At 40.9% G+C, this 22,310-nt stretch overlaps 2 protein-coding genes and 1 non-coding gene across 6 annotated transcripts in view; all 3 read right to left on the bottom strand.

Moving 5' to 3' along the window:
- Nucleotides 1–2,123: 2,123 nt before the first annotated feature.
- LOC126213352 (uncharacterized) overlaps nt 2,124–22,310 on the bottom strand; it is a 79,796-nt gene continuing 59,609 nt past the window's right edge. For 2 of the 4 annotated variants that reach the window (XM_049941051.1, XM_049941050.1), the window contains 3 exons: nt 7,953–8,133; nt 6,375–6,775; nt 2,147–2,279 (listed from right to left, as the gene is read on the bottom strand). In XM_049941051.1, coding sequence (XP_049797008.1) covers nt 6,668–6,775; nt 7,953–8,133 — 289 coding nt within the window. In that variant the 3' untranslated portion in view covers nt 2,147–2,279; nt 6,375–6,667. Of the gene's footprint in view, nt 2,280–6,374; nt 6,776–7,952; nt 8,134–22,310 lie in introns of all 4 variants that reach the window. The other 2 variants (XM_049941052.1, XM_049941053.1) reach the window with 2 other exon arrangements.
- LOC126213354 (uncharacterized) lies at nt 2,137–5,018 on the bottom strand. The gene is made up of 2 exons (XM_049941054.1): nt 4,215–5,018; nt 2,137–4,107 (listed from the first exon to the last, which is right to left on the bottom strand). Exons 1-2 carry the CDS (start codon nt 4,614–4,616, stop codon nt 3,925–3,927), a joined length of 585 nt encoding a protein of 194 aa, XP_049797011.1. The 5' UTR covers nt 4,617–5,018; the 3' UTR covers nt 2,137–3,924.
- Nucleotides 16,041–16,115, bottom strand: Trnal-caa (transfer RNA leucine (anticodon CAA)). Its single transcript has one exon. It is a non-coding gene; the product is annotated as a tRNA-Leu (tRNA).

The following is a 22,310-nucleotide window of genomic DNA, read 5'->3' as shown; positions in this document are numbered from 1 at the left end:
GCACAGTTGTCATAACATGATGTCTTGTGGGTGCACAAAAAGCATTATTCAACACGGTGGTGATGCTGCCAGGGTTCCTCCGAGCCATAATCCGTAGATAGTGGTCATCCACTACAGCAGTAGCCCTCGGGCGGCCTGAGCGAGGCATGTCATCGACAGTTCCTGTCTCTCTGTATCTCCTCCATGTCTGAACAACATCGCTTTGGTTCATTCCGAGATGCCCGGACACTTCCCTTGCTGAGAGTTCTTCGTAGCACAAAGTAACAATACGGACACGATCAAACTGCAGTATTGACTGTCTAAACGTGGCTGAACTACAGACAACACGAACCGTGTACCTCCTTCCTGGTGAAATGACTGGAACTGATCAGCTGTTGGACCCCCTCTGCCTAATAGGTGCTGCTAATGCAAGGTTGTTTACATCTTTGGGCAGGTTTAGTAACATCTCTGAAGAGTAAAAGGGGCTGTGTCTGTGATACAATATCCACAGTCAACATTTATCTTCAGGAGTTCTGGGAAACAGGGTCATGTAAAGACATTTTTGATGTATGTATATAGACACACAGTCTCAATGTTGTCGATATCCATTAGCATTTTTCCTTACAGGCTAAAGTTACGGTAGCACTAAGAGTAAGAGCATCCCCTAACTGGAAATATGTTTTGTAAGATTAGATTGTTTGATTGTTCAAGTAAAAAATTGTACCATACTTACATTTTTATTTTGCTCCCGTAGAAGTATTATTTGGCTCATGTAGTTTCCTATTCTTTTTTCTTCTACTGTAACAACACTGAAGTTCAAGCCACGTGAAAGCATTTTCAAATGACTCTCAGTAACTTGCAAGATTTTCGAAAATAGAGATTTACACTGCCGTATTGCATTTTAGATGGAAAATATAGTTGGAACTACAATTCTGACTAGACCTAGGTGCATTAAATGTTCGAGACCTGTTGTCATCGAACTGCAACTCGAGGGGCTGCGTGTGGCCTGACGTGAATGTCTGTGCAGCCTGTGGATCTCAGCCATATTTTATAATAATATGCACCTAGCAACTAACAGCCAAATCCAAAACCATTAGCTGACATCAAGATATTCTTAAGAGTGTAGTTTCGTTGCTCAGTAGCAAAGAAAGATGCTTACAAAGGCTGTAATATTTTAAGATGTGGTTAATTTTAATTGATGTCGGTGAATTTGATAAAGTAAAGTTTCCGCTTATCTTGGGGTGGTGGAGGTAAGTAACGTGGCCACTGCGGGGTAGAGAGTGTCGGAGGAGCAAAGGTTTATTGCTTGTCTTTTATCATCATCATCTTGGACAGTTTCCAGCCACTGGCTGGGTCTGTCGGGAACACAAGCCTCTCCATCGTGTTCTGTCTTTCCACCATTCCCCCTCTTCCACCTTCGTCCAGTTCTCTCCTCTTCTCGTCACACATTCCTTCACTCCCTTCACCCATCTATCTCTTGGTCTTCCTCTGGGCCTCTTCCCCTCCAGTTGCAGATCAAACATCCTCTTTGGAATTCTTCCCTCATCCATTCTCTTCATGTGTCGATACCACTGCAGTCTTGATTTTTCTATCCTGTCCTGTACTGGTTCCTCCTTTAGTCTTTCCCTCACATACACATTTCGCAATCTGTCTCGTCTTGTTACACCCAACCTGCTCCTCTGGAACTTCATTTCACTAGCCTGTATTCTACTTTTGTCGCTTTTGTGCATTACCCATGTCTCACTTCCGTATGCCAATATGGGGGACAAAGTGGAGGGGAGAAACTACAAGTGGTAGAGAACTTCAAGTACCTGGGAAGCGTGATTGAAAGTGAGGGGGGGAAACGCAATGGAAATAAATGAAAGGTGCAGAAAAGCAGGGCAGTTCTACAAATGCATTAGGGGGCTTATTTGGAGCAAGGAGGTGCTTGTCTTTCAATACCGACAAATTACAGGCAGGTGTGACTCGTGGTATAAATTTACACATAGAAGTAAAACTGATTCGCAAATTCACATTGTAGAGCTGGTTATCTTCAAATGCCGTACTTATTTCCAGCGAGGAATACGAAATTAAATTAAGCCTGCTGTAATACAAGGCAATGCTTAGAAGGAAAATGAGATTCAAAACATTTAGCACACATTTATAATCATATTTAATACAGTATTTCAGCATAAGTACAACTGCTGTTGGTAATCAATTACTCATCAGCTGACACAGACAATACAACAGGACTCCATCAGGCAATTGCAGTGCCACAATTTTGGGCTCACGGAGGGTGGCAGCAATCTTGAACAGGCAATCTGAAACAAAGAGTGTTACAAATGGTGCTGACTCTTAATGATCAGTATTTGGGGGGTCAGCAGCCAACTTATTGCACCCGCACTATAGCTACAATTAATAGTAGGATCAGTACATATAAGACCGAGGATGCTGTCCCACGAAGTCAGTATTGACTCCTGAGCAAAAAGGTTAGGTTTGAAGACCCTTGTTGTAGATGATGCTTTCTTTTCACAAGGGGAGGCCACGATGTTTGGATCGCGGATTTACTTCAAACTTCATAAACTCGTAGTACTCCATTAGGACAACAAAATGTGTAACCAGTAGCACGTACTTTTCAAGCATTATTGAAAAAATTGCAAGATAATTTCAGTCGTCAAATAATACCTGTTCGTTGTCATTTTTACCACGAAGCGGTGGCAGCCAAGTGGTTAGCATTCAAGCCCCGTAGTCGCTGGATCGAGTCCCGTTCATCAGTTTTTTTTTTTTTGTTTTTTTCCCAACACAGTCATATTCTTTACTATTTATATTACAATTGATATAATGGGAAAAATACATGTAATCGGATGAACTTTTATTAGATTTACAATGTTATTTGGCAGTCTACAAATTTTAATCATGACAAATAATATAATATTCATAACTATCGACTAGTAAATGACCAAACGCATAAGGTGATACTGAAAATGTATACTTGTCCGTAATTTGAGAAATCCCTTATACCTGGAAGGAGCCCGAAACTACTTGTTACCTGCAAGTTTTGACCGGCACAGACGGCTTTCGAAAGATGTACAATTAATCGTCGCTTTCGACATTACAAGTTGCAGGATGGTATTTTTCGTAAAAAAATGGAAAACATTAAGTTAAATGGCACAACCAGCTGCATTGAATAAATGCTATGTTTCCGCACACACAAGATCTTTTGAGGTTTTCCATGGAAAAACAAACCTTGTTAACGTTTTCAAAAACCTCTCTTTCAGCTAATAATTTGGATGCAAACCATGCATAACATAGCATTTCCTTAAATATTGGCACTGATAACTGATCATGCAGTATCAAGTGTATTTCAATACTGTCTTCACGAGAAGCAATTTCTTGTTCTCTTTCAATTAAATAAGAACAATTTTGAAGACGCTTAATGAAATTTTTGACTTGCCATAAGAATTGAACATCGCAAGGTTGACAAACTGGCGTGCATTTCGGAGGTACAACTTTAATCGTACATGTTCCAAGTCCTTCGTCATCGATGAAAATTTCTTCGTACAAACCAGGATTTGTTTGACGCCCCCAAGAATCTATTATTAATAAGAATTTTCCTTTCTTCACATAGGGAAGCGTGACACTAGATAAAAATGAGTAATATAATTGCCTGGTAAGTTTCCTGGATTTCAAACTCTTTATGACCACATTTGGAAGATCTTTCATTAATTTGTCAATGGTGTTCTGAACATTTGGTTCAGACTTCCCCATGGCTTCTTGCAAACAAACAAACACGTGTGAAAATAATTAGCCACACAATGTTATAGCAAATTGTGCCGTGTCCGAGTGCGTCACCTTACTCATATAGTGCCTTCTGACAAACACGGTCTTCGATTTTCTTTCGGCGAGAGTTCTGTTGTATGGACTGGTACCGGCAACCTATTTGGTCTGTATTTATAACAATTTTTTTTAAAATTCGGGATGATTGCCCAGCATATCTTCTTCAGACATACATTCCCTCAAACTCTGCCAAATTCTGTGCCATAGTTTGAATTTTTTTATCCATGAAAGTGACACTTTGATGACGAAGTCCTCCGACTGGAATTGGCCTTCAGCAGCCAAAGCCCACTGCTGTAAGTTTCTGGTTGTTACCTGAAAAGTAAAATCAAAGTTTCATTTTATTAATATAATTATTTCTGCGAATGAGGTTGTTGAAGATATAGAAAATTAGATGTAGAGTGATAAAAATAAACACTTACTTGCTGATAATTTTGGCAAGACTCCACGAAACAGTCATAGATCCACGAATCAATTATCGAATATTTATCGATCGTTGATCCTCCAGGTTTTATGTTTTCTTCCCATCTCTTCCATTTGTCTTTTCTTGTCAAACTTCTAGCCCCCTTTATCTGGAGAGTTCGGAGACTCCATTTGGGGTGTCCTTTCGCCAGTTTAACAACTTTTATTTTGGTCTCGAACAGAACATAATCGCCTTTTGACGCCTTTTCCGCTGGCTCATAATCTTCCGTGTCGGACGAATTTTCTTCGACTTCACAGAATTGATTTACTTCATCAAAATGAATAAGGTCCTTGTCAATGATGAGTATTTTTTCTCCTAACATTTCCATGGTAGCCCGATACAGTTCTTCTCCAATCACCATTGAATCGGCAGAAATTGTTGCTGATGCTTCTGTATCAATTAATTATGTCCGCTTCTTGAAGAAGACTATCACAATATATGAACACATCTTTCAACTGATGTTTCACAACTGCACTATGCACTGAATATTCGTGACATTTCTCATCTGCAGTTCTCAACAAACCGGGTGTCACTTCCATTTTTCTAGTCACAATGTAAAGTTTTATACTTTGTGAAACATTTGCACATACGTTATTCCTTCCTGCTACATAAGCAAGGTCTCACCGCTATGTGAGTTAACCGTCGAATGATTCTCATTCTATCCCGCTTTGAGCCTGGTCCTCCCCTCGTTCTTTGAAAGCCGTCTGTGCCAGTCAAAACCTGCAAGTAACAAGTAGTTTCGGGCTCCTTCCAGGCATAAGGGATTTCTCAACTAACGGACAAGTATACATTTTCAGTATCACTTTATGTGTTTGGTCGTTTACTAGTTGATAGTTAAGGAATATTATATTATTTGTGACAATTAAAATTTGTAGGCTGCCAAATAACTTTGTAAATTTAATAAAAGTTCATCTGATTACACGTATTTTTCCTGTTATATCAATTATAATATAAATAATAATAAAAAAGAAGACTGACGAATGAGACTTGATCCTGCAATTACGGGGCTTGAACACTAAACACTCAGCTGCTGCCACTTCATGGTAAAAATGGCAATGCACAGTTATACAGGGTGTTACAAAAGGTACGGCCAAACTTTCAGGAAACATTCCTCAAACACAAAGAAAGAAAATATGTTATGTGGACATGTGTCCGGAAACGCTTACTTTCCATGTTAGAGCTCATTTTATTACTTCTCTTCAAATCACATTAATCATGGAATGGAAACACACAGCAGCAGAACGCACCAGCATGACTTCAAACACTTTGTTACAGGAAATGTTCAAAATGTCCTCTGTTAGCGAGGATACACGCATCCACCCTCCGTCGCATGGAATCCCTGATGCAGCCCTGGAGAATGGCGTATTGTATCACAGCCGTCCACAATACGAGCACGAAGAGTCTCTACATATGGTACCGGGGTTGCGTAGACAAGAGCTTTCAAATGCCCCCATAAATGAAAGTCAAGAGGGTTGAGGTCAGGAGAGCGTGGAGGCCACGGAATTTGTCCACCTCTACCAATCCGTCGGTCACCGAATCTGTTGTTGAGAAGCGTACGAACACTTCGACTGAAATGTGCAGGAGCTCCATCGTGCATGAACCACATGTTGTGTCGTACTTGTAAAGGCACATGTTCTAGCAGCACAGGTAGATTATCCCGTTTGAAATCATGATAACGTGCTCCATTGAGCGTAGGTGGAAGAAACTAAAATGAGCTCTAACATGGAAATTAAGCATTTCCAGACACATGTCCACATAACATCTTTTCTTTATTTGTGTGTGAAGAATGTTTCCTGAAAGTTTGGCCGTACCTTTTTGTAACACCCTGTATATCTGATGACTGTAATTATCGTGCGATTTTCTCAATAACGCTTCAGAAGTACATGCTACTGTTGTCCTAATGGAGTGCTACAAGTGTACGAAGTTTGAAGTAAATCTGCATTCTGAACATTCATGGTCTCCCCTTGTCAGTTAAACTTTAGTGCACCTTCTGCATTCTTGCTACCTAATGCCCAAAATCATTCATGGATGTCTCCTTGACTTGTGGGTATTTTTAGAACACATTCCTTTGGATAACGTTTCTTACTGTTAACAAATTACTTAGAACAGAAGGTATTACCAGATTTCGGTAAACCATAACAGTGTCCCGAATTTCTCTTCTTTTTTTGCAACCCATTTCTTCCACTTCCCCTTATGAATTTTACATTTCCTTATAATTGGGTGGTTCTCATAATCACGTTCTGTATCAAATCTACAATCAGAATAACTTGCTGTATTTTGTTTACAGTCACTATTTACTTCCTATGTGATGCAGGCAAAAGTAAATTACTGGTACAAATACCCTCTATTGATAAATATCTCACAGCACAGTGTACACGCAACACAGGTTCAAGTGACGTCGAAGTTTTCTGTCTACTGGCTCTGGTGGTCTGTGGAACGGTCATTGTGCTCCAAACAGGAAGTACTCGTGACACCTGTTTTTAGCAGCAAGCAGATGAGACCATCTATATTCCTACACAGCTGAAAATACAAAGTTCAATACTTTCGATTACAATGTGACACATTATGTTCTAAAAAATTTTTAATTTGTACGTAAGATTTCTATTCTACCTGAAGCATTTGCAAATGATTAACTTGTAATGATCTGATTGTATTATGGAATCCCTGTTACAACAATATTAATTAGAATAAGGGTGTGACGGTGTGAAATCGTCGTAAGATGTACGGCAAGTTCATAAGCACCCATTTTTGCACTGTCAGCAGAACCTCTCGGCTTTCCGAAGCCGTGGAGCCACGAGTGCCAGTTCAGACTGGTCGTCTGTGCAAAATGTTTCCAGAAGAGGGCACAGTCTCAGGACTCCACCTGTGTTCGGACGTGCCTGGGCTCTCGCACGCCACTGCCGTAAACGAACGCCTTGCCGCAGTCGTCGCAGGCGTAGAGCCACTCGCCCGTGTGCGGGCGACGGTGCACTTTCAGGTTTCTGCTTCGCGCGAACGATCTGCCGCAGGTGTCGCAGCGGTAGGGCCGCTCGCCCGTGTGGACGCGCGAGTGCTGCGCCAGGTTGCTGCCGTTGGCGAACCGCTTGTGGCAGACGCCGCACTCGTGGGGCCGCTCGCCCGTGTGTTGCAGACGGTGCTGCCTGAGGTTATTGCTGCGCGAGAACTTCTTACCGCAGTCACTGCAGCTGTAGGGGCATTCACCCGTGTGCCGCAGTGTGTGCTGCCTGAGGTTGTCGCTGCGCGAGAACGTCTCGCCGCAGGTATCGCAGCGGTAGGACCGCCGGCCCGTGTGCTGCAACGAATGCAGCCTCAGCTTATCGCTGCGCGAGAACGCCTTGCCGCAGGCCTCGCAGGGGAAGGGCCTCTCGGCCGTGTGCGTCCGGTAGTGCACCTCGAGGCCGTCGGTGCCACGGAAAGCCTTGTGGCAGACGTCACATATCAGCACGTGCTGCTGCAAGTGGGTTCTCAGAGCTCCCTTGTCAGTAAACGCTTCCCGACAGACGTCGCACGTGTAGACGTCCCGTTCGACAGGCGGCAGTGACGGCAGCTCGACGACACGCTTGTTCCCTGACGGGGAGACACTCTCGCAGTCGGCACTTGTCCGGTAGCGATTACAATCGGCATCGGAGGTGGCCTCGCGGAATCTGTCACTCGACGTGCTGTTTGTGACAGAATAGGTGTCTTTATGGGTACCTACTTTATCCTGCATCTCTGAGTACACCACCTGTCCTGACAGTAGGAGTCTGTCGCTTTTGTTCTTATCACATTCCTTACTGCTGCCACTGTGATTACTATCACCAAGCGGGATATCGTCATTTCTGGCAATTATGGCAGCACATTTGTCAGTAGTAGGCAGGTCCTGGCCCTGCGGGATGAACCTGAAAAATTGCAGAGACAGTGTTAGAAAATCTGGTAATGGTTGCACATTTCATATTTCAGCTTGTAATGTAATTGAAAATGTCAAATAGTATTGCACAACATGATAAACAAAACTAATACACAATGTGATACATGTATTTTGTATATGTAATTTATTTCCTCAGTCACAGTCTAATTTTACATCGGTATTTCTCAATGTTTATTATGGTACAAAGAATTTAAATTTTTTATTGGGTTTGTGTCCACATTAGCAAGAACACCCTGAAGAAGGTTGCTTGCAAAAGGGACCGAAATGTCAGATATGTATATAATAGAGGGAAACATTCCATGTGGGAAAAATATACCTAAAAACAAAGATGATGTAACTTACCAAACGAAAGCATTGGTATGTTGATAGATACACACACAAACAAACACAAACACACACACAAAATTCAAGCTTTTGCAACCCACGGTTGCTTCATCAGGAAAGAGGGAAGGAGAGGGAAGATGAAAGGACGTGGGTTTTAAGGGAGAGGGTAAGGAGTCATTCCAATCCCGGGAGCAGAAAGACTTACCTTAGGGGGAAAAAAGGACAGGTATACACTCGCACACACACACACACACACACACACACACACACACACACACACACACACACATATATATATATATATATATATATATATATATATCAGAGGGAAACATTCCACGTGGAATATAAAAACAAAGATGATGTGACTTACCATACGAAAGTGCTGGCAGGTCAACAGACACACAAACAAACACAATCATACACACAAAATTCTAGCTTTCGCAACCAATGGTTGCTTCATCAGGAAAGAGGGAAGGAAAGGGAAAGACGAAAGGATGTGGGTTTTAAGGGAGAGGGTAAGGAGTCATTCCAATCCCGGGAGTGGAAAGACTTACCTTAGGGGGAAAAAAGGACAGGTATACACTCGCGCGCGCGCGCACACACACACACACACACACACACACACACACACACACACACACACACACACATCCATCCGCACATATAAAGACACAGGCAGACATATGTAAATGCAAAAAAAAAAAAAAAAAAAAAATATATATATATATATATATATAAAATTGACAATTTGCTCACAAACCCAGAAAATTTTTATTGAATGTGACCATGGCCACAAAAGCCTATGTTTATAATTTTTTCTTAATTTACATGCTGAATGTAGTAAGTTGCAAAAATAATTTGTGATAAAAATATGGATGTATGGGGCACACTATTGTATATATCAATTAAATTTCCAATTTATCATAAGCTATACAACTAATATGAACCACAAAACTGACTTCATAACTGAATCCATGTGCCCTGGGTGGCACAAATGGAGGGGCTGGAGTAGGGCGGGAGGGGGCCATGTAGCAGCCAAGATGGTCTGCAGGGTCATTACATCAGATAGCAGTATTGTCATTGAGACTACATATGTACTTATGCAGAATTTCAAGGAAATTGGACAAGTGGAAGTGATATGCAGCATAGTTGTAAGGTGTGACCTAAACAAATGGACTGTAGGCTAGGGTTATTTGAGCCCTCAGTATTATCTTCAGCCCAAAAAGGATAAAAGTTGCAGTCTGTTTTCAGGGAGAACTGTTGTGAGTGTTAGAATTACGATTTTCCGTAGGCAGACACAGTGTCTTTAGTACAGACAGATTTATTAGTTCATATACTGGTCCCCAGAGGCTTCGATTTGGCTTGTTTGTCACAAACAACTCGTCAACTTTCATCTACACCGGCACCACCAAAGGATACAGACCGATGGGAAATGATTTTTTAAGTTTCAACCTTTTACAACTTTATATATAATAAGTTTAATGTTTTTAAAATGCAAATCATATAAACATGTTCTTTCAAAAGCTTTCCAACACAAAGTGCAGAAGTGGGCTACTTGGGCCCAATGTTTTTGTCAATTGATTTGGGCTCAACCGGTCCTGAACGACACTTATAACCTTCAAATGTAATATTGCTGTGGGCACAAGTAACCCATACAATACATTCATTTGCAAAATGTAGATGTAGATGTAGAAAACTAGAGTGCTGTTTGTAAAATGCAATTTATTCAAGAGTTTTCAAGTCATTACCAACCAGAAGACCACAGTGCTTTAATTGAATGTCCAACAACAAGATGTGGAAGTGACCAACACTGAAGGATCTTTTTCTGTGCAAATGGGAAGACAGCACTAGAACGGTAAAATCTCCAAAACTTATGAAGAAAGGTCTCTTTACAGCCACATTCAAGCACAACATATCAGGCCCGGTGGTTTAAGTTTTTTGAGAAGTCTCCTGCTTGTAAATATAATTCAAAATGATTCGTTAAATATTATTGACTTTCTTAAATGCTGTCGAGTACAAAAAGTCACTTGCACAATACAAAGAACTGTGCTGTGCTTTGTGTGCACGAAATAAACTTAGTTAAAAACTCATCTAAATCCAGTTTATTGTTAATATTGCAACAAATATGCACAATTATATGACACAGTTGATATTGCAACATAGTTGAACTTAAATAAGACGTGAATGGATGTGAGAAAGAATAACCATATTCATTAGGACATGATGGTCCAGGGACTGTAATAAGCAAGTCAACAAAGTGTACAAAGCCTATGATTATTCCTCTTGTTCATTCATATTTTTTAAGGACTTCGCTACTTCTATCAAATTCTTTTCCTGCTCATTTTGCCTCTTCAAAAGTTGGAAAAACTACATCACTATCATTTAGGAGCCTTTTTTCATCAAAATCATTTTTAAAAAATTTTACAATTTTATCAACACAATTAAATTGTATAAAAGTAAATTTTTCCAACAGTTTAAAATATTACAGAATCATTGCTAATGTGTACTTGGGTGACACAATCAACTGGTTGAAAACTTCAAAGTATGATTTTCTGAGAAATTCTTGAAGTGTTTTAAATGTGATCTATTCTTTATTACTCGACTGAGATGTTTTTCATTTCTGTGCTGAAGCAGAAGTTTATTTCTGTCCAGATCAGGATCGACAACAGCTCGATCTCTTTTACGTCAGATTTCCTCAAATTTAAAATCACAAGAAACACTTAAACATCAGTGACTGCATCTGTTTTGTTCTGAAATTTTTCTGGTTGTAGCCAATCTGACAGTTCATTTTTAACTACATTTAATATTTATTCAAACATGTGATATGCAGACTTTTTTCCTTTTCTTGCTTCAGTAATGCAAGGTTTGATATGCAAATACGACAACAATGACAATTGCAGAGGTTTTAACACCCCTCCCTTGTCTGTAAGATAGTCATGTTGTTCTTATTAATTTGTAACATGGAGTATTTGCAGTTCCACTGAAGAATTTACTGTTCTCCAGAGGTGAAAAGATTCCCAGAGGTACACTTACCTAGACTTCTGAGAGCCGAACACAAGCTTACGGCTGTCAGCACAGGGACGGTGCATTTGAATGCCAATGTTGAGCATACCAAGTTCAACATGCTGCTGAATGTTCAGAAACGATGCAGCTTGTGCGCGCAGTGCGTGTGTCTGAACATGGTATCTGTGATTGTAGTGCACTCAGTGTCTGGTTAACGTATTGCAATTCTGTTTACAATATGGAAGGGCATAAAATTCCTATGTCTGCTCTATTAAAACATACATTTCCTCCCTTGTCTGTAAGCTAGCCATGTTGTTCTGCCTGTAGAATACATCGGCAGTAACTTCAAGACCCATGAACATCTCATCTCATAAGGCAGAAAGGAAAGTTCCACACACAGTCAGAAGACATCAGCTTACAAAAATTTCTTTGCAAATAGTGTCATACAAATTTACAATAGTCTACAACATAAGACAAAAATTATTTCATGATTCTCACTTTTTAGAAAACCCTAAGGTCATTCTTATTTGATCACTGTTTCTTTGTAATAGCAGAATCTTCCCAACATGTGCAATGCAAGACTAAACACAAAAGTCGCGCTATTCATCCACGAGACTCAGAGGGCCATAGACACGGGTTCCCAGGTAGATGCCGTGTTTCTTGACTTCCGGAAGGCATTTGATACAGTTCCCCACAGTCGTTTAATGAACAAAGTAAGAGCATATGGACTATCAGACCAATTGTGTGATTGGATTGAAGAGTTCCTAGATAACAGAACACAGCATGTCATTCTCAATGGAGAGAAGTCTTCTGAAGTAAGAATGATTTCAGGTGTACCGCAGGGGAGTGTCGTAGGACCGTTGCTATTCAAAATATACATAAATTACCTTGTGGATGACATCGGAAGTTCACTGAGGCTTTTTGCAGATGATGCTGTGGTATATCGAGAAGCTGTAACAATGGAAAATTGTACTGAAATGCAGGAGGATCTGCAGCGAATTGACGCATGGTGCAGGGAATGGCAACTGAATCTCAATGTAGACAAGTGTAATGTGCTGCAAATACATAGAAAGAAAGATCCCATATCATTTAGCTACAATATAGCAGGTCAGCAGCTGGAAGCAGTTAATTCCATAAATTATCTGGGAGTATGCATTAGGAGTGATTTAAAATGGAATGATCATATAAAGTTGATCGTCGGTAAAGCAGATGCCAGACTGAGATTCGTTGGAAGAATCCTAAGGAAATGCAATCTGAAAACAAAGGAAGTAGGTTACACTACACTTGTTCGCCCAGTGCTTGAATACTGCTCAGCAGTGTGGGATCCGTACCAGATAGGGGTGATAGAAGAGATAGAGAAGATCCAACGGAGAGCAGCGCGCTTCGTTGCAGGATGATTTAGTAATCGCGAAAGCGTTACGGAGATGATAGATAAACTCAGTGGAAGACTCTGCAGGAGAGATGCTCAGTAGCTCGGTACGGGCTTTTGATGAAGTTTCGAGAACATACCTTCACCGAGGAGTCAAGCAGTATATTGCTCCCTCCTACGTATATCTTGCGAAGAGACCATGAGGATAAAATCAGAGAGATTAGAGCCCACACAGAGGCATACCGACAATCCTTCTTTCCACGAACAATATGCGACTGGAATAGAAGGGAGAACCGATAGAGGTACTCAAGGTACCCTCCGCCACACACCGACAAGTGGCTTGCGGAGTATGGATGTAGATGTAAAAAGTCCAAAAATCTTACTGTAAGTAGAGCACAACTCTTGTAGATAAAGCCAACAGAACACAGACACTCCTGAGAAAGGGCATACTTATATTTTATTTATATAACATCAAATATTATACAGGGTGGTCCATCTGAAGTTTCAGATGAAATTATCTCGAAAACTATACATCGGGTAAAAAAAGTGGTAACAAAAATTATTAACAGCCGACCAGTTGCAATGGATAAAGAATTCTTTACCTAAGTTTCAACAAATTTAAATTTGTCTTCTTCAGAAGGTGGCAATTTTACATTAGTATGGACTGATGTATCATCGCCGTTTTTACAAATGTCGGCATAAGTCCATTTGTCAAAATTAAAATATAGCCCTAGAGAGGTTGTGAGCTCTGCAACATCCACGTACTAATTTACATTTATTTGACAAACCCTATTTCTAGGGCTATATTTTAATTTTTACGAATGGACTTATGCCGACATTTGTAAAAACGGCGATGATACATCAGTCCATACTAATGTAAAATTGCCACCTTCTGAAGAAGACAAATTTAAATTTGTTGAAACCTAGGTAAAGAATTCTTTATCCATTGCAACTGGTCGGCTGTTAATAATTTTTAATACGTGGAACCGTTGCTGTTGTGCAGCTATGTTTAAAATACTAAAAAAAGTGGGTAACACAAGTTTGTAAGCTCAAAGCGGGACATCAAATGATGCTACACGTGACCAATTCTTTCATTACACCAAATTAGGCTATTTTTTTATGAAATGTATCCAACCCGCCACAGTTTTTGATGGAGGGAGGCGGAATGGTATTAAAATGTCTTTAGGGAACTCTTCACAATTGCTTTACTCACCCGACTGTGGCACTGCAATGGTGAAACTGTGAATTATAGCCCAGTATAAAGGTCGGTGCAATGCGATCAGACGTCAATTCACTTTCAGATTGTGAACCGTAAACATCAACTGACAAAAGTAAATTATTCTTTAGTGAAACATGGCTCACTATCCTCCTACAGAGATTCTTGATATGATGTTAATTTAAGGTGAATGCCATAACAATTACACTGCAGCTGCGCAATTTTATGCAGATCGTTTCCCAAACAGATGACATCCAAGTGAAAACATTATTCGAAATTGCACTCAATGAGCTCAAAATGGATGCATGCACTGTCCACCTCGTCATCGCGAATACCCTCACTGTTCTTCCCCAATTTTACTTTTTTCTCAATTTCAGTGCCATCTGTCAATGGTTTAAAAAAAATGTTTCAGACAAAACTTGATTACTTTTTTATGGAGAATCCAAATCTGCAATAAAAAATGGGTGTTTCCATTTAAGATTTAAAAGTCCCCCCCCCCCCACACACACACCTCCCACCAAGTGGTCAGGGGCTGGAGGTCACGTGTAGTATCATTTGATGTCCCCCCTTTGAGCTTACAAACTTGTCTTACCCACTATTTTTACCCGATGTATAGTTTTCTAGATAATTTCATCTGAAAATCAGATGGACCACCCTGTAGAATATTCTTGTATTAAATTTACAAGGAAGTCTCAGGATGTATTAGAAAATGTCAAGGTGAGTAAAAAAAATCTGAATGTAACGCGACACAAACATGCAACATTGCAGATTAATTCAGAACTTTGCATTTCTATTCACTACGCTGCACTGAACTTCTCTAACAGATGACCTGGTGTTGTATGTTACTATGTTTTTTAAAAGCTTTAGTTGCAGATACAGTATTTACTGACATTTCATTATACCAAATCATACCAAGAAAAATGTGTTTTTGATGGGTCTTCAATATGTGCCTTTGCCTTGAAACTTCCATAACATGCAAGTTACAACTCAAAAATTATTTAACCACCAATATGGTGTTCCCCGTCATTTTATCACATCAAATCTTACCAACAAACGACAGGTTCTTGAGAGATCAATTTTCTGGTGCTTTCAAAAGGCATATATTCACAAGAAGCAATTTATAATACTAAGCCAACCAAATATGGGCTTAAACCGAAAGCCAACATGGTGTCTCCAGACTCTGCACTGAAAAAGAGATGACATGCTTGTACTATGGATGGCGTTCTCCTATCTCATTGGTCTATGTTCAAATATATGTTCAGAATATCTGACACGCTCTACACATTTGGAAAGGCTGTTCAAAGTGCTTTTCCCATGCTATGATGTCAGAAACTTGGCACACACAATGCTGACACTCGAATGCACGGCCCATGTGTGATGGTCCTTAAGACCCGGTATTCCACTCTCACTGATTGCTTGGACTACTTCTGTGCTGTGCAACAGATCCAATTAGTGTGCCCATTTTGACCTTTGAGTTATTGTCATAGTGTCCTTGATCAACTCAAAGATGTGACTGTGAGCAAGTAACATTTAATTTCTTCAACATTTTTGTTGCTCAGAAAAGCAAGGCACCATTGACATAAGTTATTTTATACTTTGACGAAGTTTCACATGTATCTAAATTTGTCAGTTCTTATAAACTAAAGTTTATTTGTCCCTTATAATTCGTCAAATAATCAGGAGTGGTTAAGGTGAATATTTGCTTTGTTTATTTGTAAACTTTTCAATTGCTCTTGTTTTACCTGTGTAGAGTGGTATTATTTCTTTGAATATAATAAATTATAAATAATTTAATTTTATGCACATGTAATGCATTCATTATTATTTCTTACTGCTATCACGACAGCCCACGTAGCCAGGTTAGCGGAGCAACATATCAAAAGAAGAAAGTCAAGGATGAAACTATCAGGAAAACATGAAGAGGCTATAGTAAAGTTGAAACTTCCTGGCAGATTAAAACTGTTTGCTGGGCCGAGATTCGAACTCGAGACCTTTGCCTTTTGTGGGCAAGTGCTCTACCAACTGAGCTACCCAAGCACGACTCACACCCCGTCCTGACAGCTTTACTTCTGCCAGTACCTCGTCTCCTACCTTCCAAACTTTACAGAAGTTTCATATCAGCGCACATTCTGCTGCAGAGTGAATATTTCTTTCAGGAGTTCTAGTTCTGCAAGGTTCGCAGGAAAGCTTCTGTAAAGTTTGGAAGGTAGGAGACGAGGTACTGGCAGAAGTAAAGCTGTGAGGACGGGGCATGAGTCGTGCTTTGGTAGCTCAGTTGGTAGAGCACTTGCCCGCGAAAGGCAAAGGTCCTGAGTTCGAGTCTCGGCCTAGCACACAGTTTTAATCTGCCTGGAAGTTTCCTATCATCGCACACTCCGCTGCAGAGTGAAAATCTCATTCTATGGTAAAGTTCATGAAAGTTTCTTCGCAGATGCCAAAACCTGTGCGAGGGCCATCAGGTGCGAGTTCTAGTGGTGCTCAGAACCAAGACGAATCTGAAGTAGTGCAAGTACCCACCACCGGTGACCCACTAGGGCCTGTAACTGATGCTAGGAATTTGTCAGTTCCATATGCTTGCGATGAAAATGCTGAAACTGAGCCACCAGAACAAACTGTAACCACATCAACTTGGCCAGACTTTGTTGGAAATGGTATTGGAAAAATGGTCTAAAAATACAGATTCAAATGTGCAATTGTTATTAATATGGTGAGATCCCGAAGTCTTTCAGCTCATTAATATGGACTTCGATGGAGGACCAGACACAGATGGATAAAAATTCATTATGCTGCAGATCCCACATTTGTCAACAACTGAACCCATCATCCTACTATACTTCGCGACAGCGTTGACGGCCTCTCGGCCGACGATGTGCAGTAGACAGTTGCGCAGCTGGCCAATGAGCGCTCATTCGGTTTCCGCACCTCGTGCTGTCTGAAGCTCCGTCATATTTCAGAGTTCTACCGTGTTTTATGTGCTGAAAAGTGCAGTTGGCCGATTTCTGTTGTATATTGGGTCTTCTCTGAGTTTTGTCATAATGGCTGAAACGCCTAAACATCGTCAAGTGTTTCACAAACAGGCAAGAGACCTTATTTTTAGAGTGTACTCTTTCTTCAACCGTGAGGCAGTTTCAGGCGAGCCGATTTGCGAGGTTGCCAAGGTGCAGGAACACACTGCAGTGGCCTGTGGCGATATTGGTGTATGAACTGTCAGGTGAGTTACACAGAAGGCGAAGCTGTCAGAGCAGGCTGTTGGCAATGTGGTGTTTCGATCTCCAAGAGAAACATAGCGTTCCAAAGAGGGTAACAGGAATCGACGTCTTCGATCAAAATGTGTTACGTCGCAAGGTTTTCGAATTTTATGAAAGAGGCGAGTTCCCCATAGCAGCGAAATTGTACACTGTTATGCACGAAGCTACTGGGTTTGATGGAAGTGCAAGATCAATGCAAAGAATGTTGAAGAACATCGGATTTAAATATGTAAAGTCCAATGATTTTACTTCGTTTTTTTCTTTAAATGAAACGCCTTTTCATGCTACAATCTCTTTTATTAATCCAGACGCGTTTAGAATTTTATTTTAAGGCATTATCAGTGGATATCATCTGATGTTAGTACACTGTAGCTATTATATGCCGTCATGTAGATATGAAGACAGTTATATACGCCCTTATTTTTGCATAATTAAATTTATTATTACTTACGATTATATGCAAAAATAAGGGCGTGAACTGTTCTTAATTCTACAATGATGGCATGTAGCCATAGTGTACTATTTCAGATGATATCCACCGATAATGCCTTAAAATAAAATGTGGAACGCGTCTGGATTAATAAAACAGATTGCAGCTAGAAAAGGCAATTATTTCAATAAACGATTATTTATATACTTGCTGCGGATAATGGCCATTCAAACAAATTTGTTTATTTTAGTTCTCTGTCTATTCTGTCTGCGATATAACGTAGATTAAAATGCTGTTCGTCCTGGGGAGTGGGGTGGGTATTTCAGATTTGATTCTTTCGTCGTTTTATTTGTAAAGCAAGAGGAACGGAAGGTGTAATCTTTCTGTAAGGTGCAATTTATTATGGAATCCATTCTGCAGTGAGAGAATATGTATCACTATTTCATAATGTAGTTATGACTGGGAATGGTTGAATAGACATTCCATTCTGTTATGTGTATGTCGCAGCTATTAGGTACATTTAATAAATTTATCACATAACGGGGAGTGGAGTACCATGAACCTGACAGTAGTGAGACAGATCAAACATCGGCTAAAGCAGCTGTCTGTAGCATAGCTGCCGTCAATTCGCCCAACGCCGAGTTGACAACGCAGCACTACTTGGAAACTGCATGGTGCGGCGCGGCGACAGGCCATTAATGCTGTCGCAGACTATAGATGTAAACGATTACTGAACATCTCATAATTTTGATGAAGACCTACAACAATCAGATGAGTTCATTTTTCAGTTTTACGCATTGTTATGAACTTCCTTCTTGCTTAAAATTGATGCACACAATTGGTGATAGGATTCATAAAAATGCCCAGGCGAAAAGTTGATGCTTGCTCTTTTTAACAGGGGGAAGGTTTGTGACAGTGACAACAATGGAGTTCGCAGGTGGTACGGAGTGACCTGGCACCTATCATCGAGAAGACCAGGGAAAGCTGTCTACAGTGGTACAGACAAATACAGGGCTATTACAAATGACTGAAGCGATTTCATAAATTCACTGTAGCTCCATTCATTGACATATGGTCACGACACACTACAGATACGTAGAAAAACTCATAAAGTTTTGTTCGGCTGAAGCCGCACTTCAGGTTTCTGCCGCCAGAGCGCTCGAGAGCGCAGTGAGACAAAATGGCGACAGGAGCCGAGAAAGCGTATGTCGTGCTTGAAATGCACTCACATCAGTCAGTCATAACAGTGCAACGACACTTCAGGATGAAGTTCAACAAAGGTCCACCAACTGCTAACTCCATTCGGCGATGGTATGCGCAATTTAAAGCTTCTGGATGCCTCTGTAAGGGGAAATCGACGGGTCGGCCTGCAGTGAGCGAAGAAACGGTTGAACGCGTGCGGGCAAGTTTCACGCGTAGCCCGCGGAAGTCGACGAATAAAGCAAGCAGGGAGCTAAACGTACCACAGCCGACGGTTTGGAAAATCTTACGGAAAAGGCTAAAACAGAAGCCTTACTGTTTACAATTGCTACAGGCCCTGACACCCGATGACAAAGTCAAACGCTTTGAATTTTCGGCGCGGTTGCAACAGCTCGTGGAAGAGGATGCGTTCAGTGCGAAACTTGTTTTCAGTGATGAAGCAACATTTTTTCTTAATGGTGAAGTGAACAGACACAGTGTGCGAATCTGGGCGGTAGAGAATCCTCACGCATTCTTGCAGCAAATTCGCAATTCACCAAAAGTTAACGTGTTTTGTGCAATCTCACGGTTTAAAGTTTACGGCCCCTTTTTCTTCTGCGAAAAAAACGTTACAGGACACGTGTATCTGGACATGCTGGAAAATTGGCTCGTGCCACAACTGGAGACCGGCAGCGCCGACTTTATCTTTCAACAGGATGGTGCTCCACCGCACTTCCATAACGATTTTCGGCATTTCTTAAACAGGAGATTGGAAAACCGATGGATCGGTCGTGATGGAGATCATGATCAGCAATTCGTGTCACGGCCTCCACGCTCTCCCGACTTAACCCCATGCGATTTCTTTCTGTGGGGTTATGTGACAGATTCAGTGTTTAAACCTCCTCTACCAAGAAACGTGCCAGAACTGCGAGCTCGCATCAATGATGCTTTCGAACTCACTGATGGGGACATGCTGCGCCGAGTGTGGGAGGAACTTGATTATCGGCTTGATGTCTGCCGAATCACTAAAGGGGCACATATCGAACATTTGTGAATGCCTAAAAAAACTTTTTGAGTTTTTGCATGTGTGTGCAAAGCATTGTGAAAATATCTCAAATAATAAAGTTATTGTAGAACTGTGAAATCGCTTCAATCATTTGTAATAACCCTGCACTTTAAAGTGATTAAAATTGTAGTATTAAAGATAACTGCATCGACTGAAACTAAGAAAGATCACCACAGCATAGTAGACGTGTCGGTAATTTGTGAAAAGATATTTGTAGATTAGTATGGGCAATTTTAAGGTACTATTTATTGTATTAGTGTATGTGAAATGTAACCAATATGACGTGCGACATATTAAGAGAAGCTAGGGTCCTTGCCGAAGAAAGTTCGAGTCTGTGAACTAGACACCTGGTTAAGGGAAGACTAATTAAAGTAGCATACCTCAAATGGAATCAATCCCATAGTTTATTGTATGAAGTATTGCAGATTATACCCCGATTTTAAAAATTTACTAATATAAACATAGCGTGACGGTTGTAAACTCCAGGCACCAAGATACGGGTCGTCGGGTGCAATCTGTCGTGCCCGTGTGCAGTCGCATCATAGGAAGTCCGATGATTTATCGTGTTGGGTTATCACTAGTAATATTATCAATAATCGAGGGGAGCAAAGCGACCATCCACAATCCCAATTTGATTTTACAAAGAGTTTTTTACGGTATTCACCCCTTACCTAGCTCACATTTATACCGAATCTCTTGGCCAGTGCAAAAACCCGAGCAGTTAAAAAAAAAAAAAAAGCACAGGTGACTCCTGTACGTAAGACAGGTAAAAGAACTGCTTTGCGAAATTACAGACCAATATCCTTAACACTGGTTTGCTGCAGAATTCCTCAAGATATTTTCACGTTGAATACGATAAATTTTCTTAAGATAGAAAAGTTTCTGTCCAGTAATCGGCGCAGATTTAGAAGTGATTAGGTATGTGAAAATCACCTTGCTCTAGTCTCACATGATATCCGGTGACCCATAGATGAAGAGAAACACATAGATTCCATATTTCTAGATTCCCAATAACCTTCTGACCCATTACCTCACATCAGAGTGCTAACAAAGGTACGAGCATACAGAATAGGTTCCCAGATATGTGAGTGGCTGAAAGACTTCTTAAGTAATAGAAGCCACTACATTGTCCTCAACAGTGAGTGTTCTCACAAGACAAAGGTACTTTCAGGAGTATCCCAGGCAAGGGCAATAGGACCGCTACTACACTCTATACATGTAAACAATGTAGCAGACAGGGTGGGCAGTACCTTGCAGTTGCTTGCTGATGATGCTGTGGTGAATGGAAGGTGTCGAAGTTGAGTTACTGTAGGAATATACAAGACTTAGACAAAGTTTCTAGTTGGTGTGATGAATAGCAGCTACAGGGTGTTTCAAAAATGACCGGTATATTCGAAACGGCAATAAAAACTAAACGAGCAGCGATAGAAATACACCGTTTGTTGCAATATGCTTGGGACAACAGTACATTTTCAGGCGGACAAACTTTCGAAATTACAGTAGTTACAATTTTCAACAACAGATGGCGCTGCGGTCTGGGAAACTCTATAGTACGATATTTTCCACATATCCACCATGCGTAGCAATAATATGGCGTAGTCTCTGAATGAAATTACCCGAAACCTTTGACAACGTGTCTGGCGGAAGGGCTTCACATGCAGATGAGATGTACTGCTTCAGCTGTTCAATTGTTTCTGGATTCTGGCGGTACACCTGGTCTTTCAAGTGTCCCCACAGAAAGAAGTCACAGGGGTTCGTGTCTGGCGAATAGGGAGGCCAATCCACGCCGCCTCCTGTATGTTTCGGATAGCCCAAAGCAATCACACGATCATCGAAATATTCATTCAGGAAGAAATTAAAGACGTCGGCCGTGCGATGTGGCCGGGCACCGTCTTGCATAAACCACGAGGTGTTCGCAGTGTCGTCTAAGGCAGTTTGTACCGCCACAAATTCACGAAGAATGTCCAGATAGCGTGATGCAGTAATCGTTTCGGATCTGAAAAATGGGCCAATGATTCCTTTGGAAGAAATGGCGGCCCAGACCAGTACTTTTTGAGGATGCAGGGACGATGGGACTGCAACATGGGGCTTTTCGGTTACCCATATGCGCCAGTTCTGTTTATTGACGAAGCCGTCCAGGTAAAAATAAGCTTCGTCAGTAAACCAAATGCTGCCCACATGCATATCGCCGTCATCAATCCTGTGCACTATATCGTTAGCGAATGTCTCTCGTGCAGCAATGGTAGCGGCGCTGAGGGGTTGCCGCGTTTGAATTTTGTATGGATAGAGGTGTAAACTCTGGCGCACGAG

The sequence above is a fragment of the Schistocerca nitens genome, chromosome 11 (assembly GCF_023898315.1).
Source record: "Schistocerca nitens isolate TAMUIC-IGC-003100 chromosome 11, iqSchNite1.1, whole genome shotgun sequence".
In the NCBI taxonomy this organism is placed as follows: domain Eukaryota; kingdom Metazoa; phylum Arthropoda; class Insecta; order Orthoptera; family Acrididae; genus Schistocerca; species Schistocerca nitens.
This window is presented reverse-complemented; position numbering and strand designations above follow the sequence as displayed.

Excerpts from the sequence above, each read along its gene's own strand:
- LOC126213354 (XM_049941054.1), bottom strand. The coding sequence starts at position 4,616 with ATGGTGATTGGAGAAGAACTGTATCGGGCTACCATGGAAATGTTAGGA. Across the intron at positions 4,108-4,214 it reads CTTGCCAAAATTATCAGCAA|GTAACAACCAGAAACTTACA; the intron begins GTAAGTGTTTAT and ends TTTACTTTTCAG.